Consider the following 17,748-nt stretch of genomic DNA (forward strand, 5'->3'; position numbering starts at 1 on the left):
GGGGGGGGGGGGGGGATCATGAACAACATTATGGGGATGTCAACTGTGTTAACTGTATTATATGCCAAAGACTTGAGATGGGAGTACTCACCTGAAGTGTTGGTATCTATAGTGATCTGCACTGTAACTGGCTCTTTTGCATTCATCCATACCACTTATCCACTTTGAACTTGTATTGTAGCTTTCTTATTTTATCCTATTGCACTTGTACTACTTTTTATTTTCCAATAGTTACAATCTAATTATTCTTGTAATTAAAATCCTCTATTCTACTAATTAAGTGTATACCTGCTACATATGTATGGTGGTGCTGTTACTGCTTAACATTGTTCTCCATTGTTCACTAATTACTATAATTTGGATCCATCAATCTCAGATCCTTTTATGCTTTTTTAGTATTTGTAGTTTTTTAAGTTGTCTTTCTTTCAGCTTTTGTCCACGCTAACTCGTAAGAACAGAAACAAGTAAGCAAAGGAGAACAAACTAATGCAACAACTACTTCTAATTAGTATTAAAGAGAAAAAAATGTGACATGTTACTCAATTGTTTGCAATATATAAGCAAGGGAATGAACAAAGATACTTGAATAAATCATGCTTTTATTAATGTTGGACAAATCTTGCACCTGTGTCATTACCATCATCCACCTAGCAATGGACAGTCGATTATATGGACGTTGGCATTGTGGTTGTAGATTCCTTGAGGTATCGATGCCAAAACAGGACAATCCTCTATATACAGTCTCTGAAGTGAGGAGCAATTCGGCAGCCACTCTGGAAGCTCCACCAGGTAGGGACAATCGGCGATTCTGAAGTACTTCAATGTTGTAGGAGCGGTATCTTTGAGTTCCAATGGTAGAGTCACCAACGTAGGAAGCCCCATTAGAAGCAAGGATTGAAGACTTGTTAGGCCTGACATTCCTTCTCTATCAATCAAATCAAGTTCTTCACAGTTCCAGATCCATAGCTTTTCAAGTGAAGTAAGATATCTAATACTGCTTGGAAGAGAACATAAACTTGGGCATTCGTAGATACGCAACAACCGAAGTGCAGTAAAATGCTGCACCAGTTCTGGCTGCAATTTTGGGAAACAACATTTGAAAAGAAGCAAAATTGAAGAGAAGTGAAAGAATGTTGATTCTTGATCCCTGCAAATATCTGATGTGTGGTCAAATACAAGGTCTTCAGGCTGATTAACTTTCTAAAGTCTCTTGGCAACTCCTTAAGCTGTTCACAGTTAATGAGGTTAAGGGTGTGCAAATTTACTAATTTGCTCATAGACCTTGGAAGAAACTTGATATTACCACTGTCACTAAGGTTAAGGTATCTTAATTCATTCAAGTTACCTATCGAAGTTGGCAACTCCTCAAGATCTAGATTGTTCAAGACTAACATCCGAAGGCATTTGAAATTTGACAACATTGTCTTGACAAAAAACTTGTTTACAGGTCCAATGTTAAACGAATAAGAAAAAGACCTCACCTTATGCAAAGGAAGCAAAAATCTGGGGAAGTATTTCCTAGACATATCTTCTGCATGGAAGAATAAGTGGCGAACTCTCTCAGAAACCACGAAAGCATTGGGTTTCACATTTAAGCACTCTGCACCTGATACTGACTGTGCAAGATCATGCACAAGATTGTGTATCTTACAAGCCAATATTTCTCCATCAAAAGCTTGTACCACATCTAGGAAGCAAAACCTTGATAGCAACTCATCAAAGTACTGATTACCGATATCTTCCAACTTCCTGTTTCTGTTTGAACTCTGGATAAATCCTTGAGCCCAGCGATTGATAAAATCCTCCCTCGGAATTTCTTGACCTTTGGGTAACATGGGGCAATAGGCAAAGCACTGTCTTAGATGTGATGGCATCTGTTCATAGCTCAACCTCAATATTGGTAAGATGTCAGATTTATTCTGTTCGATTTCCCATATCTCATTGTCTCTTATCTGCAACCATTCGTTCTTGTCTGTTTTCATGTACAACAACCTTCCCAAGGTTTTCACAGCCAAAGGCACTCCTCCACACTTTTTCACAATTTCTTTTCCTATTTCTACTAGATTAGGAAACAAATTGTCCTGCCCTCCAAATGCACATTTCAAAAATAAGATAAGCAGTCATCATTACCAAGGCCTCTCAAATAATAAGGCGGAACTGTTCCAGTAATCAAAGCAACCATCTTACTACGTGTAGTGACAACAATTTTACTACCTCTGGAACAATTCATCAGCAACTCCCTCATATCTGTCCACTTGTGTTGATCTTCATTCCACACATCATCCAGCACAAGTAAATACCTTTTCTGTTGCAAAACCTCTCCCAAACAACCTTGTAATTGGTCCATATCTAGGTGGTCAAAACTCTCTCCTGTTCCGGACCTAACAATTTTCTCAATTACCTTGCTCAGACTAAAATCTTCAGAAATACTAACCCACAATCTAAGGTTGAAATTCTGAACAACCCTATTATTGTTATAAACCAACTTAACAAGTGTGGTTTTTCCAAGCCCTCTAAGTCCAACAATAGGAATCACAAAAATATTTTCCTCATCATGAGAATCTATCAGCTGTTATACAATGTTTTCTTGATCATCATCTCTACCAATGATATCTGATGCCCTCACAAAGGAGTGTGTTTGTTCTCTACTCGTATTTTCAGCTGGAATTACATAAGTATGTTCCGTGAAGTGGAAATTTCTCCTATCATCTGCAATCTCATTCAGCAGCTCCTTGATTTCTTTTACTTTTCTGCCAATCTTGAATCGATATATAATTGGATTTGAACTTGAAAAGAACTTCCTTGCCTTCTTCCTAAAGCTTTTCTGGAAATGCATTCGCAGCAACAGTTGTGTTGATAAATCACCCATCAAATCATCGACATCATAAACAACATCTCTGAGCTTTTCCAGCCAATCTCTCACTTCATGGTTCTTCGCCTGCTGCTCGTTTGCATCTAGAAGTACAACTTTGATGGTGGATAGAGTACTTTGGAGTTTCCTTAGCTCTGTCTTAACATTCCAAGCTAGACTGATCTCATATATAGCAATTGAAGAAACTTTAGCCAAAACACGTTCAATGATATTGAACAAGAAAGATTTCGCCAAAACACGTTCAAGGATCTACATTCTCCAAGTCAACACCTCTTTGAAAAGTCATGCATGTTTTGATAAAAGGATTGTGAACCACAAACAACTAATAGAGACAACATTTTAAGACTATTGTCTTTACTTTTGCAACTGTATAATTTCCGGTAATAAGTAAAAAGTAAATCCTGATTAATGATGGGAGACTATTTATCTTGGTTGGGAGATCAGATCATTCTCGTAGGTGGACTATAGGTTAATCTTAGTTTCGAGCCAGTGAGGTGTATAATTCAACTTAAGGAAAATATGTGATAGGAAACAAAGGGTTGACTCTGAAATTTTGATAACCAGAAAGTGGTGCCGTCCACTCTTGCAAATTAAATAGTTTCATGAGTCATATGCATAGAGTTTAAGTTATGTACACCATCCGCCCAGTTTAAGGAATTTTTACACCTATAGATTATGAGTTTTAGTAGAATTCAGGTCATCAATTAATATATATATATATATATATATATATATATATATATTCTGATAGTCTTGGAAGAATAAATAATGTAATCAAAACAGGTAGGTCCACCAGCTCTGAAGAAAAAAACTATCTAAATGTCTGGTACCTACCATTTGTACTCATTATTGGACATACCTATTTTCATTTTTTCTTTTTGCTCCATATAGTAGTGTCCTCCTTCACGAGATAGTGTAAGGTCTGCGTACACTCTACCCTCCCAGACCCCACTTTGTGGGATTTCACTGGGTATTATGTTGTTGTTGCTCCTGAGTAGTGTCACACCAGTATGATTCTGGTTAAACGGGGCATTCCTCAGCTGGGAGACTAATGACCAAAGGCTAACATAGCGAGTCAGAATTCAAGATTACTCTTTAGAGAACTCCTCTTCTGATGACATTTGAACTATGTTTCCCTACTGAAAAGTCTAAAATAGATAATGTTAAGGTTGTTGCCAATTTCATTAGACTAACTGTTGATGCAATAACTCAATACGCCTCTCTGATGCTTTTTCCTTCAATTGTTTTAAGTAGTATAGCAACTGTTTCTGTTGTATATAGTTTCAACATGCTCTTGCCAGAAACCTTCAACATGATTTTGCCAGGTGATCCTTTAAATTGACTCAAATCAGATGTCCCTAAGGATCGTGGATCGCTTAGTAATGAGGTTCCTAAATCATCAGGTTTCCCAAAGATGTAGCTTTAACATGTACCCCTAATGGCATTGCAATCTTAGATCAAGCAATGCAAGACCAGATGGAATGATAAGGACTGCAGACACAAGCAGAATAAAACGCGCATCTATTGCAAAGAATGAGTGGTTTATTTAAGCTTCCAACAGAATCAGACAGTCAATTTTACTCAAATAACATGGAATCATTTTCAGTTTTAGTTATTTATCTGTCATACCATTCTACGTCTCCCCGTTGGAGCTTGATGGATATTGTGTGTACTATGTATATTCATTGAACACAGCTATCGATTGCATTATTTAAGCTTACCATTGTTGGATCTTGAGTTGAATTTTATCTAACCTGTATGAAACCAGAGGGAGCAGTTAATTCAATGATCATAGAGTTTTCTATGCATAGACTGATATCTTCAGGACTTTTTTGACATACAGTCGTTAAGTTATGATATACAAGGTAAACTGGTTTAAGATTGGATGTATCCCTCTTTGATTGCAGCTTCTGTCACCTATGACAACCATATACACCATACACAGATTCTCATACTAGAGCCACATAACCTGACTAGCTCATTTAGATTTAGACTGAAAAATGGTGTCTCACAGTTTTTTTATGGCCGTGGTGTCCAAACCAGTTTTCCACAGGATATCTGTCACCTAACAGATACAAGGTAATGGCATCTCACAGTTCCAAACTAACACAATCATAGGAATGGGGAATTATACAGACTTCTCTATATTCTAGAAGGAATTTTATTGTCTAACATCTCTGACAACTGGTGAAGTGACAGCCCTACACTAACATATATACTAAACTAAAGTAACTCTAGACAAGACACCTTACATGAGATCAGTTCCAAAAGTATACAGTGATCACCTTAATCAATCCAACAAAGATCAAATGATATGATTAGCCAACTTCATTGCAAAGACAGATAAGATAAAACAGACAAGTGACCCTTAAGAGTTATGTTCAGCTGTTCCAACATTCTCCTAAAGTATACCAATGACAAAATTGGAAGAGAAGGAATTAAGTATGAGGAATTTTCTTACCGAATCCATCTCACATGCAGACCACTTTTATAGAATTACTAGATTTAGGATAAAAAATATTTGCAAACTTAACTTCATTGTTTGGCCAAAATAAACTTGTGAGCCTTCTTAGCGCAAAGTAGACAATAATGAGCCTGGCAAATTTAGTTACTCAAGGCTGCACTCTAGTTGCAGCGCAACCAGAATGCTGCCAACAAGTATCAGAGACCAAAAAAAGGCAGCCTAGTGCAGTAAGCTTCTGCTATGTGCAGGGTACGAGGATGGTTAGACCAAAAGGGTCAATTGAACGCATCCTTACCCTGCATTTCTGTAAGAGGTTGTTTCCATGGCTCGAACCTGTGAGACTGCAATAACTAATTTAGAAAACTAGTAAGAGGTCAACCTTAATGCAGCTGCAAATAAATCTGGGTTGTGTTTATTAAGATGTGAAAACTGAATGTACTATGGTATTCCAGAAAAAATGCCCCGTCAAAATGAGGAAAATGACGTCCAACACTTATATGTGAAAGACGTTTTCCTTTTTACAAATATTACCACACTAAATCAATCTCATTTCTTCTGATCAATACATAGACATCACTATTGACATTTAACACCCAAAACTATCACCAAAAACATTATCTTTATAACGTATCCTACACCTTATACAATTAGAATATCCCATGTACTTTGTTATCAATCAAACACGGAATAGTACTCAATCTTCTAAGAGAGCATGGAAAACATTTTCCTCCGTATGAGACGCATACCAAAATCTCAAATTGCAATATGTAATATAGCCATTCAATGCACCACCACAGCAGAATTCTGGCTGCATTTTACATGCACAATGCAGGTGCAGCTTCCACAAATCAATTATCTAAGCGGAAATCATATATAATCTATTTAGCCCAGAAATCATCAAGAACTGAATCATTTTGCTGCCAAAACAGAAATATTTGCAGATAAAGTACTAAAGACATTGCTATTTGAAGCTTCAGCTCTATCAAACCACTGTAAACAATATTTATCCATAAATTTACAAAATATGTAAGAAGCAAGCAACAATTCACAAACAAAGGAGAAGATGATGTTTCTGTACAGTATAACTCAACCAACATGAAAAGGACCAATATCACCAGTTCGAAAAGAGGCAGCAACCTCATCTGCAATAGTCAAGCAAGCGACTACCCAACCACTCAATGCCATCCACACCATCTTAGCAATCCATAGTGTTGTACTCCATGGAACCGCCATTGTCCAAGATTCAGCAAACCCAAAAAAGCAATCACCTTTCTACACCAAAACCATTTATAGAAAACCCCAAATCCTCACTTCATCAAATAAATTTAACCCAAAAAGCAATCACATTTCCACACCAAATCTATTCATACAAAACCCCAAATCCTCAGTTCATACCCAAAAAAGCAATCACCTTTCTACACCAAAACCATTTATAAAAAAACCCCAAATACTCACTTCATCAAATAACTTTGACCCAAAAAGCAATCACCTTTCCACACCAAATACATGTAGAAAACCCTAAATCTTCAGTTCATACCCAAAAGGGATCCAAGATTTGTCTTTGACCAACCACCAAACTTTCAAAACAGATTTCTGCTTCAACAGCCGCAAAGAGACTCATACATAAAGACAAAAAGTGGGAATCAAGATCCGGTGAAAATCCTTTGATTTCAAAAAAGGGGTATCATATTTTTCACTGACTTACCATTTAAAGATTGATATTTTTTGTTTGTACAATAAATAGTGGAAATGATATGGATTTGTTAACCATTTGTAAGTTTCTTGCTGTCGGTAGAAGACAAGTGTCTGTGGACCTAAACAGTTAAATTTCCAATCTACCCCCTCTATTTCTAACACATACACATTAGAGTACATGAATTTTCGAGTTCGGACCTTATTTGAGCCACAAAAAGATAAATTTGATTAAAATAAGTTATAAAGTAATTAACATAGGCTTAGTATAATTTTTTTCTTTTGTTTTATTCAAAAATATAAACGGTAGACGTTAGTGTGTTAAGTCTATATTTAACATGAAACATAATATTTTTTGGAAAAATTACGCAACAAAATAAACTTATACTATTTTGATAAAATCAACTTTTCTTATAAAGTTCACGATTTCGGTAAAGTCCACTTTTCTTCTTGCAGTTTATAAAGTGTAAGAAAAATTGTAGTTACCGTTTGAGAAATATCATTACACTAATAGTAAAAATATGATTTAAAGAAAATTTTATTCTAAAAATAAATTAAAAACGCCATGCGGTACGTTTTTACGCTTTGGACTTACATGTTTATGCTCAGGGCTTATGCGTCAAATTTTAGGACTTACTCCTTATGGATCTACGTCTTTCATTTACGCCCCGCCCCAAAATGTTTTCTAAAACACTGTTGTGACACATCAAATTTTGCATTGCATACAATTAGTTTTTTCCCCCAAAACAATAAAACATTATACATAGACGTACCATCCAACTTGACCTGAATTGATATCTATACCTCCAATTTTTAATGTTTATAGAACTTAAATTTGTATAAAGTTGAACAATAGACACACACATCGCAAATTGTCATATAGGATACCATGTAGGATATCTGTATCTATTTGTTCAATTATATACAAGTTTAAATGTTTACTTATGCACACCAAAAGTCGGGAACATAAATGTCAATTGAGGCAAGTCAAGACATTTTTATATATTATGCCAATACAATAATAGCAAAAATTATACAAGCACAAAAAAGTAAAGGTTGACTGCAGGGTCATAAGAAATCTTGTAAAGCAATACATTTTAGGCTAACAATTACAATTCAAGAGCACATGAATGATAGCATATATAAAGTCTCTTCTACTGCCTGGAATGTACTTTAAAAACATGTCATTTGGTTTAACAGATGAATCTTTATGTCTTTACAAGTGTATTGATGAGAATGTTGATTACTAGAAAAACATCATTACACATTTTATAATGCTTTGCCAATCGCGTAGCAGTTCCACTGTTAAAGACATGTTGAACGAGTTCATACTTATTATAGATTGCGTTCAAGGACTCTGACTGTTCTTTTGCTAGTTGTTCTTCCTTCTTCAATTGACGCTACGTGAAGAGAAAGAACTATTTAGGACAACAATGTATTATAACCATGAAAACAATTTTATGAGCAAATGTTTACCTTGAGCAAAAAATTGGCTTCTTTTGCATGGATCCTAACTATACGTTTCATCTTCGTGGCCACTTCAAAATAAGGATCATTGGATTTCAACCAGTAGTACATTATCGTCTATCAGGTTTCCTTGGGAGATTATCAAACATCTCAACTACAGCAGCACGTGCCCTAACAGGTCTTGGCATGCCCGAGATCACGAAAGGGGAATTTCCTATCTCAGAGATGATTGTTCTTGCTTCATCTGCATTCTTCATTACAACTAAAGCAGCTCGTCCCATCCCTTTTAGTTCAAGGTAGGTTAGGATTAACTTGACCAAAATGACATTTCCGAACTGATCAAATGCAGCTTTGGTAACAGATTCCTTAGCCAACTGCGAAAGATTGTCAATATAGACGTTGCGTTTCACTTTATTCTCAAAGGCAGCATACTCTTCAAATACAACTTCAATGAGATGTAGAAAGTAAATTTCCCCAAAATACAAGCAAAACTCACCAACATCTTCAGAAAAAAAACAATTTCAGGGTTCCATGATGCCACATAAAATCATCCAATTGCAAGTGAAGCAAATTAACCAGCTCGAAACTTAATTAGATTATCATCTCTCAGACTTCCACATCAGTCAAACAACGACACTACTAAACGAAATATCATCTTGACAAACAATTTGCCAACGTGCGGGAGATTATACTATAATGAACAAAATAATGTCAGTATTTCTTCATTAACAGAAAGGAGAAAAAACAGTTCCAACATAGAAGCTCGACTATCAGAACTCACCTTTCCAAAAAAAAATTACTGATAGTACAACAACGAAAACATACCTAGTGTAATCCCACAATTGGCGTCTAGATCGGCTAGAGTGTACATAGACCTTACCTCACAAAGAAATAGAGACGATTTTCGAGAATTTCTGATATATAGTAATCTTACTAATACTCTGTATTCCCCAAATAACTACTAGCCCACAATGAATCTTCAATCAGCAAAAGAATGTGATTTTTCCAATCAAACCAAATATTCTTAAGCCAACTGTTTTCATTTTTCCTTTAGCTAATGCCATTACAACCTCAAGAAGCATACTGCTCCAATGTAGAAGAGTAGCAAAACTCAAGGAAAAAATCACAGAAGGAGTCTCATCAATTTATGTGGATCAATCAAAATGGTAATACTAACATTTCGGTCTTTCGCTATTTTGTCTATGATCCAACCTAACCTATTTTACAAATATAACGAAATCTTAAAATCAACAATTATTGTAATCACATTGAGAGAAAATCCCCAAAAATTTCAGATTATTGTGGTGATGGTGAAATATCTATCCGATCCGGACAAGAAAACACACAACAAAAGTAAAATCAACCGAATTGTAATCACATTTCGATCAATAAAGAAAAATGTATGAGCATTAAATTGAATGGAAAAGGGCTTCGGGTTTCGCCATTTTACCTTTGGATACAAGAAATTTGCTTCTTCATTATTTGCTACTGTCTATTTGAGCTTCCATCTGAAATTCGCACTGCGCGCTTATCCTCTTAATGCGAATTGAAGAATACATTGTAATTACACCAAAGTCAATTTCCAAGGTAGCTTTCCAAATAGGCCCTTACTATTCTTATACACCCTACCAAGCAAAACCCCTAAGTAGGAATGTAAGCTCATCTTCTATAATTCTTACCACGTAGTGAAAGAATTTGCCACCCGTCTAAGTGCCCGTTTGGATTGACTTATTTTAGGTTCTTTTAAGCCAAAATAGCTTTTAAGCAGTTTTAAAGTGTTTGGGTAAAGTTAAATGTGCGTATAAGCACTTATTTTAAAGCCAAAATAACAAAAATAAGCCAAAAACCATAAATTTAGAAATCTAACTTGTGGCTTTTGGCTTATAAGTCATAAGTCAATCCAAACAAGGCCTAACTTTGTTAAATTCATTCTTCCACAGAGACCGCATATTTCTGGGAATAGATGAAGTATATATTTCAAACTAGATTAACAAATACAACCATCAAAGAACTTATTCATGCTACTCAACTTCTATGTTGTTCAGACACTCTAGCATTTGTGTAGGATCAATCACAAGAAAAGAACAAATTTTGGAGGATCCAACTTTAATGGCAAGTCTAGACAACATATCTCTACTCTGTAATAATATATAAAAAAGAGACACCAATATAGTACTCACACCAATACAAGGAATACAAATACTATTTCCTTGAGCTTCAACTAAAACAATAGGATATAGAATTATAAAACATCACAATTTTTTTTTGGGAAATATGAAGGATATCATTAGCAAAAAGCATCCAGAAGATACGAGCATTACAAAGATATTATCAGCTCCCAGGAAGAAAAAAAAGCTATCACAACTATCAATATACATCTATCTATGGAGCTAATAAATTCTAGGAAAGATTCAACGGTAATTATAGAGGAGTGGCTTACCCTACTAAAAAGACTAATCAAACAACTAGCTTAAGAGAGGAAATGGGAGTTGGGATGCCATCAAAACATCTTGTGCTCCTCTCTATCCATAAGCACCACAAAATACAAACAGGAACCAAATACCAGATTTTTTTGATGGACTTCCCTACTTTCCAGGAACTCCAACACACAAAAGCCTCTCTCAAAATGCCTGGCATGGCCCAAGTTATACCAAAGAGAAAAGAACATGTTCCAAAGATCTGTGGCAACAGTGCAATGAAGAAACGGGTGATTTATAGATTCTGCTTGCATGAGCACATGTAGCATCTGTTGGCTAAACGAAACTTCCTCCTCATAAGATTATCATGTGTCAAGCAATAACCATTAAGACTAACCCAGCTGAAACATATGACTTTTAGAGTCATCTTAGTTCTCCAGATAAGTTTCCAGATCAATAAGTGTCTTCCTTGAACTTAGATGTAAGTAACCTTCTTTGACCAAATAGGAGCTATCCTTGTTACTTCCCTAAGTGAGTCTATTCCTGCTTTGGCTGTGGACTGAGCTGGTCTGGATGGAGGCCATGAGGGCCATAAAACATCACAATTATATCGTCTTAAACTTGAACCAACAATCTTCCATAAATTATAATAGTTGTTTTTCCTCCCTTTTACATACACTGTTGACTTAGATAATCCACTTTCAATTACGAAAACACTGACAACAGCAAGCTGAAGCTTGACCCCACCCAAAATAATGCACATACCTCACATATTACTCTATGTCCCGACCTTCCTTCACCTACATAAAAGCACAAAAGACTTAATAACTTGCAGATGCTGAAACTTAGTCATTAATTCTTTTAAGTTATGAAGCTTGGAAGAAACAATAAAAAGGAATGCTCAATACCCTTGGCCTAACGATCGGGAAATCTAAAGACTGAGCTATGTGTTGCACCACCTTAGCTTGAAAATATTCCTTCTCGCCATTCTTAACTGTAAAGGTAATGAAGAAATTGATGTCTTTACAGCCAAATCTGTTAACCTTGAGAATGTCCTTGACCTCATATTTAGTGTCCTAAAATGAATCCACAGAAACTTCCTCAGCTTAGTAGATAAAACAAAGAAAAAGAAAGACAATGAAAAGTGTGACTAGAGAATACATTTTTCTCATTGTACTGCCCAAGTGCCTCTCCAATATAACCCTTCAACATTTTAATTTTAGCAGGATCTTTTAAAAAAGTTTGGCATGGGGTGTATGGTAGCCAATTGACACAAACCAGGATAATCTCTAATGTCAAATCCCTATCAAAGTACAAGTTAGAGACAAGTAAAGTCTCTAGTGTAATGGAGGGTTGAATATAAAGAACAATCAGTGAAAAGCAGAAGAGAAGTCAACAAAGGAGTGAAAAACAGAGCATAGCAACAAAGGGAAGGAATGAAAAACAGAGCAGATAAGAAGAGAAAAACAGGGAATAGCAACAAATAGAAAGAAAAGATGGTACCTCACTCTCACGAACCTGATGGAAGTATCTCTTCCAAAACTCTCTGTCTTTTTTTCCCTGACAAGTAAAGATAGGGGTATACAATTATTCAATTAATTCTTCTATACTCGGGTTGTCATAGCTATCATCCGATCGAGGAGATAGCGGCTCAGAGTCATTATCTTCCTCATCCACCCATTCTTTCTCATATTCTTCTACATCTTTCTTATACTACATCTTCATCCGAATCTGATTCGTTGTTGCTCTCATCTTCTGATGTTACCAACAGTGTTGGTGTGGAGACATACCACGAATTGACAAAACCCCAAAACTTAACTTTTGGTTTCTTTTACATATAATATAATACTAGAAAAAGTGTCCGTGCTCCGCACAGTACCCGATGTCACTATCTCTTTCCCGTACTGATGAATTCAAGCAACTTTAACTTCATAATTTCCAACTAATTTAACCAACATTTGACTTCATAATGTTATAGTTGAGACCCTTCTATATAAATATAAAGAGTTGAAACAAAGAAATTTCGGCGAATGTAGAAATGACAAGGATTTGTTAGTAATTAAATTATGAGTAACTCAATTACATATTGATAATTCAAGAGGTTGTTCACTCAACCACTCGGAACATCAAAGAGTTTTTATTTCTATAGTTGAGTTGTAGCTTCTTGTTGTTGATTTGCTCTTTATGATGCAGAAATTTTCACATGCATGGAGAAAACCATCATCAACAAAACAATAGACATTCCGTCATAAACAATGAATCATAGAGAAGCCATAAACAATAATGTAACTCTTACAATAAGTGTAAGTAAATGACCAACAGAAAGATATGGTTAGACCCGTCATAGTGCACCACCAAAAGTTAGTGTTGTGATCATCAAATCTTTTACAGTAGAAATGTTATCAAAGTAAAATGTGAAGATGATGAATGTCTTGTGTCTGTTACCATTCACAAGGTTGAAATACAACAAAAGAAAGGAAAGAACTTCGAACAAAGGCCTATAAATGCTTTCTTGAATATCATTTGTTATGCAACTGGATCGTTGAGATGGTACAAAATTGAAGTCCATACCAACAATATTTGTATAGAACTGGGAAAAATAAGAACAAACATAGTAGTAATAGAATTAGCATGCAGGGGAATCGAGAAAAGTCATATTGTTGTGAACTATTCAGTAATCTTTATCTACTAAACAAATTAGAATAAGGAGCTAAACCACAACACCTTTTGTGCATATAACTTTTGAGTGTGTAACTGAAATTGCGCTGAAAAATGAATCTGAAAAAGGAATGTTCGTAACGTTTCGAATATGCCAGTTGTTAACTCTTCGCATATGATTGAGCAACAGTTTGTTTCATGTTTCTTTCTTTTATCCCCTAAAATGGAGTAGGGTAATTACCTATATATTTTAGTTATTAAATTAGAGTTCTTGGTAAGCAACTAATTTGTGACCAACAGTTAAGGTAAGGGATGACTTAGAGTAGGCAGACTGCTTTGGCAGTAGCAATATTAGTTATGGAGGTTCACTCGTTCTTTGTCATAAAGGTCATTAATTTACAGAGTTTCTCAACTATGGAGTTTCTTTAACTCTACTCACGCGGCGGTACTTTTTGAAGCTAGTCACCAACAACATTATGTACTCATGATTGGGTAAAACTAAAGACAATCTAGGACGGGTAGTAAAGTGCCAATTTCAGTACTTCCAAGGTAAAGTGGAGTACACCGTTGGATTATTTTAGACGGTAGATATTTTTGAACTGGTAGATTGGAAATAAGAGAAATCAAGCAGTCATTGTTGAGCTATAAAGAATAGAAATATGTGTTAAGCTACCAAAACAAGGTAATAGATGGCTAATATGACAGGTCCTGAGCTAAGTTGCCTTCACTTTTCACTTTTACTCTCGAATTCTAAAAAAATGCCTCTGCTATATTATATTACCAACTAATCCCCTAAGAAAATCAGAAATTTATTACCACTATTTCGAAAGATTGAAATTAAATAATATTTGAATCAAATTAGAAGGATATGCCTTTTAGTTTGGGTGCCAATAGTATCATAGTTGTCTAGTCGTCCTTCCTCTTAGGCTCTTATATATTACAGAATATAGGTGCTTTTCATGTTGTCTTAATAAAAAAAATGGGGTCTTATGAACTCTCACTATTTCGATGGTACTATGGATGTACAACTACAATATCCTATGAAGAGGTTTTTAACTCTTTGTTTTGTAGAGTAGGGGGTCGTGAGTTACCATGCTCTATTTAGAATCGATCATGTTAGAACTTGAGGTTGATTGTGCTCTATTTATAATAGACAAAGAGAAGTTATGGCCAATTACGATCTAATCATTATTCTAAGGCAAATATCTAACTCAACTAAGCGAAATCCATTACTAAATGCACTCAATCAGTGATGGTTATTCCTTCTTTCTTTCAAACAAATTGTCAAACATAAAGGGTGGGCTTAGTAGGGAGGAAAATGATTTCCGTAGGTTTTGGATTTGTTTTCTCATGTTTGATTGGTGAGTTGAAAATATTTTTCGAAAATGATTTTTAGTGTTTGATTTATGAATGAAAAAATATTTTTGAGAGACATTTATTATTTTTAGATACTTTATGAAATTGAAAATATTTTTTAAAAACAAAATTATTATTTTTTTGGAGTGGTGGGAGGGGGTAGTGGGTGAGAGGGGGTAGGAGTGAATAAATAAAAATTTGAAATTGATAGTATTTTAAAAAAAACAAAATTATTTTTTTGGGGGTTGGGGGTGGGTGGGGGGCTGATTTGGGATAGGAGTTTAAAAATAAAAATGTGAAGTTAAAAATATTTTAATAAAGCAAAATTAATTTTTTGGGAGGGGGTGAGGTTAGGGGTGGCTGGCAGGTGGGGGTTCAGGAATCGGGTGAAAAAGTAAAATTTTAAAATTGGAAATATTTTTAAAAATTGATGTTTTTCCTAAAAAAATGTAATTTGAAATTGGAGGAGAGGTTTGAAAAATGTTTGAAGGCAAGTCATTTTCGATGGAAAAATTGAAAAACTCAAAGTGACAATGGAAAATATTGGCAGAACAGATGCTTATATTTTATTTTTGAAATATGTGTATATACATACCTTATAAAACATCAATTATCAAACACATCAAGGCCATCAACTTCATCATATAGCTTGCACTATCTATATCTAGATGTAAACACGGGAAATGGGCAGTGAAAGGGCAAGCAATGCGCTTGTTTCCGATGTTTTACTGATATCGTAATACTATAGAACCATGGAGCAGTTAGCAATCACAATACTCGAGTTAGAACTTGGTGGTCAACTAAATCTGTAAAAACTTTACAGAGAAATTACATGAGCTTGTTTAAGGTGTTGACACAATGTCCAATGCCCCAAAATATACAAAATTAGAATAACAAAAAAATGTGGAAAGGAAGAGATCCCCAAAGGAGAGGACAAATATATAGCAGGGAAAAACTCACTAGCTAAAAATTATTCAAATCAGAGATTTTCATCTACCACGATTTCTATAGTAGGAGTTGAAGCCTCTACGACATCTTGAATTGGTGCATTGAGATCAATTTCATCCTCAATTATAATGTTTATAATACATGTAGTCAATATATCATGTAGCAAACCCTTTCTCCAAAAACGTGACAGTCGTCCTGAAATAATTGCAAAACTCCGAATGCACGCTCAATATTTTTTCGGCATGATTCTTATTTTATCGCAAAATATTTCTTCTTTTGGGAATGAGGATCACGAATAGTTTGAAGTATTGTAGACCATTTAGGATATATACCATCTGCTAAGTAATAACCCATATTGTATTCTTTACCTTGAATAAAATAATGGGCGGGAGACGCATACTTCTAGCAAGATAGGAAAATACATGTGATGTCTCTAAAACATTGGTATTGTTGTTGGTGCCAGACTAACCAAAATAAGCACGTCGAAAGGCTATATAGATATATCAAAGACAGGAAATCTCGAGATGAAACTAAATTTTAATAAAAAACCTAGAAACTATTAGTGATCCAAATGTTCGTGATTAACTGCAACGAGAACAACAACGAATACTTGAAAAAAGAAATCGACAGTCACAACCGCAATCACAACTACAATCGCAACAATTTTTGAAATCATATCTTAAGTTTTTTCCGAATAGTGCTAGAGTTGGAAATGAAATTACTAAATTATTGTTGTAATTAATTATTTATTATGTTATGTATTGTGTTTTATCTTGTATTTAAATCATTATGTTATGTATTGTATTGTTTTCTTTTATTTAAATTATTATATCATGTATTGTATTTTTAATTAAATTTTCATCTTGTCATTTTAATTTTGTGTATTCTTTATAATTATAATGAATAATAAAATAACATTTTACTATTGATGAAAATATGAAAAAATACAATTAATTTGAAATTAAAGTAGTATATAGTAAAAGATTTTTTTAAAAAAATATTATATTACATTTAAAAAAGAATTATGAATATTAGATATTTAATTAATGAAATTACATGTAATCCTTCCAATTCCAAAGCAAAAAAAATTGAAATTATATGTAAAATAATATGTTAGTTAGAAAGTAATAGAAATAATAATAAAATTATGGAAAAGTGAAATAGAGAGTGTGAATAGTAGTTTTCCAAATTTGGAGAAAGTAAAATAGAGGTGGGTAGGAGATGGTCTTAGACCGGAGGATGTTAGCTCGTGCTAGCACGAGCCCTATTGTAGATGATTGAAGATGATTTGTTTTGTCAAATAATATTTCTATATGATGTTACCGAGGAGACAGTGGTTCAGAGTCATTATCTTCCTCATCCACACATTCTTCCACATATTCTTGTACATCTTCTTCCGATTCTTCTACATCCGAATCCGATTCATCCATATTTTCTAAATTTGATTCGTTGCTGCTCTCATCTTCTGAAGTTATCGACGGTTGTGGTGGTGGCAGCAGCGGTGACGGTGGAGACATGACCACGAATTGACAAAACCCCAAAACTTAACTTTTGGTTTCTTTTACCTAATATAATAAATAAGGTTTTTGACAATACTTTTCCCATTCCAACTTTACTTCAGCACATCTCCAACTCAATCCTCTATTTTACTTAGAGCTGTCAATATGAGCTTGCCCATTCCATCCGGGCTCACATATACAGGCTTCAACATTTTACTGGTCAGTCTGGATTAATCCATTTTTTGTGTGGCCAAAAAACAATCGGTCCAACCCATAAGTACGGGGGTACATGCTTGCCGGACCAACTCACTTTTAAAAAAATTATATTATTTTTAAAAGTATTAAATTAAATTATAAATTATAATTTAAAAATAT

General features: G+C 34.7%; 4 protein-coding genes and 2 pseudogenes across 4 annotated transcripts in view; 1 reads left to right on the forward strand and 5 right to left on the reverse strand.

The window, feature by feature from the left end:
* The window catches only part of LOC107017515 (sodium/calcium exchanger NCL2-like), a 3,590-nt gene extending 3,122 nt beyond the window's left edge, over positions 1–468 (forward strand). Inside the window, exon 7 of the mRNA XM_027916578.1 lies at positions 430–468. Within this exon, the coding sequence (XP_027772379.1) occupies positions 430–468 (39 nt within the window). The remainder of the gene's footprint in view (positions 1–429) is intronic.
* Positions 469–484: 16 nt separating this feature from the next.
* LOC107016166 (putative disease resistance protein RGA4) lies at positions 485–4,665 on the reverse strand. Its single transcript, XM_027916580.1, has 2 exons — positions 4,627–4,665; positions 485–3,121 (listed from the first exon to the last, which is right to left on the reverse strand). Exons 1-2 carry the CDS (start codon positions 4,663–4,665, stop codon positions 2,573–2,575), a joined length of 588 nt encoding a protein of 195 aa, XP_027772381.1. The 3' UTR covers positions 485–2,572.
* On the reverse strand, positions 640–2,347 carry LOC114076879 (putative disease resistance protein RGA4). Its single transcript, XM_027916579.1, has 3 exons — positions 2,131–2,347; positions 1,482–2,086; positions 640–1,074 (listed from the first exon to the last, which is right to left on the reverse strand). The coding sequence occupies exons 1-3, from the start codon at positions 2,345–2,347 to the stop codon at positions 640–642; spliced, it is 1,257 nt and encodes a 418-aa protein (XP_027772380.1).
* A 1,528-nt stretch (positions 4,666–6,193) lies between the features above and the next one.
* Positions 6,194–6,720, reverse strand: LOC107016059. Its single transcript, XM_015216533.2, has one exon. The coding sequence runs from the start codon at positions 6,567–6,569 to the stop codon at positions 6,423–6,425; it is 147 nt and encodes a 48-aa protein (XP_015072019.1). The 5' UTR covers positions 6,570–6,720; the 3' UTR covers positions 6,194–6,422.
* Positions 6,721–8,078: 1,358 nt separating this feature from the next.
* On the reverse strand, positions 8,079–11,675 carry LOC107016681 (annotated as a pseudogene).
* On the reverse strand, positions 10,433–17,391 carry LOC107016682 (annotated as a pseudogene).
* Positions 17,392–17,748: the final 357 nt, after the last annotated feature.

Source organism: Solanum pennellii, chromosome 4 (genome assembly GCF_001406875.1).
Source record: "Solanum pennellii chromosome 4, SPENNV200".
Lineage (NCBI taxonomy): Eukaryota > Viridiplantae > Streptophyta > Magnoliopsida > Solanales > Solanaceae > Solanum > Solanum pennellii.

Excerpts from the sequence above, each read along its gene's own strand:
- LOC107016166 (XM_027916580.1), bottom strand. The coding sequence starts at position 4,665 with ATGATCATTGAATTAACTGCTCCCTCTGGTTTCATACAG. Across the intron at positions 3,122-4,626 it reads CTCCCTCTGGTTTCATACAG|ATCCTTGAACGTGTTTTGGC; the intron begins GTTAGATAAAAT and ends TGGAGAATGTAG.
- LOC107016059 (XM_015216533.2), bottom strand. The coding sequence starts at position 6,569 with ATGGCGGTTCCATGGAGTACAACACTATGGATTGCTAAGATGGTGTGG.
- LOC114076879 (XM_027916579.1), bottom strand. The coding sequence starts at position 2,347 with ATGGACCAATTACAAGGTTGTTTGGGAGAGGTTTTGCAACAGAAAAGG. Across the intron at positions 2,087-2,130 it reads TTATTATTTGAGAGGCCTTG|GGCAGGACAATTTGTTTCCT; the intron begins GTAATGATGACT and ends GTGCATTTGGAG. Across the intron at positions 1,075-1,481 it reads TTTTGCTTCCTTTGCATAAG|CCAGAACTGGTGCAGCATTT; the intron begins GTGAGGTCTTTT and ends CCAAAATTGCAG.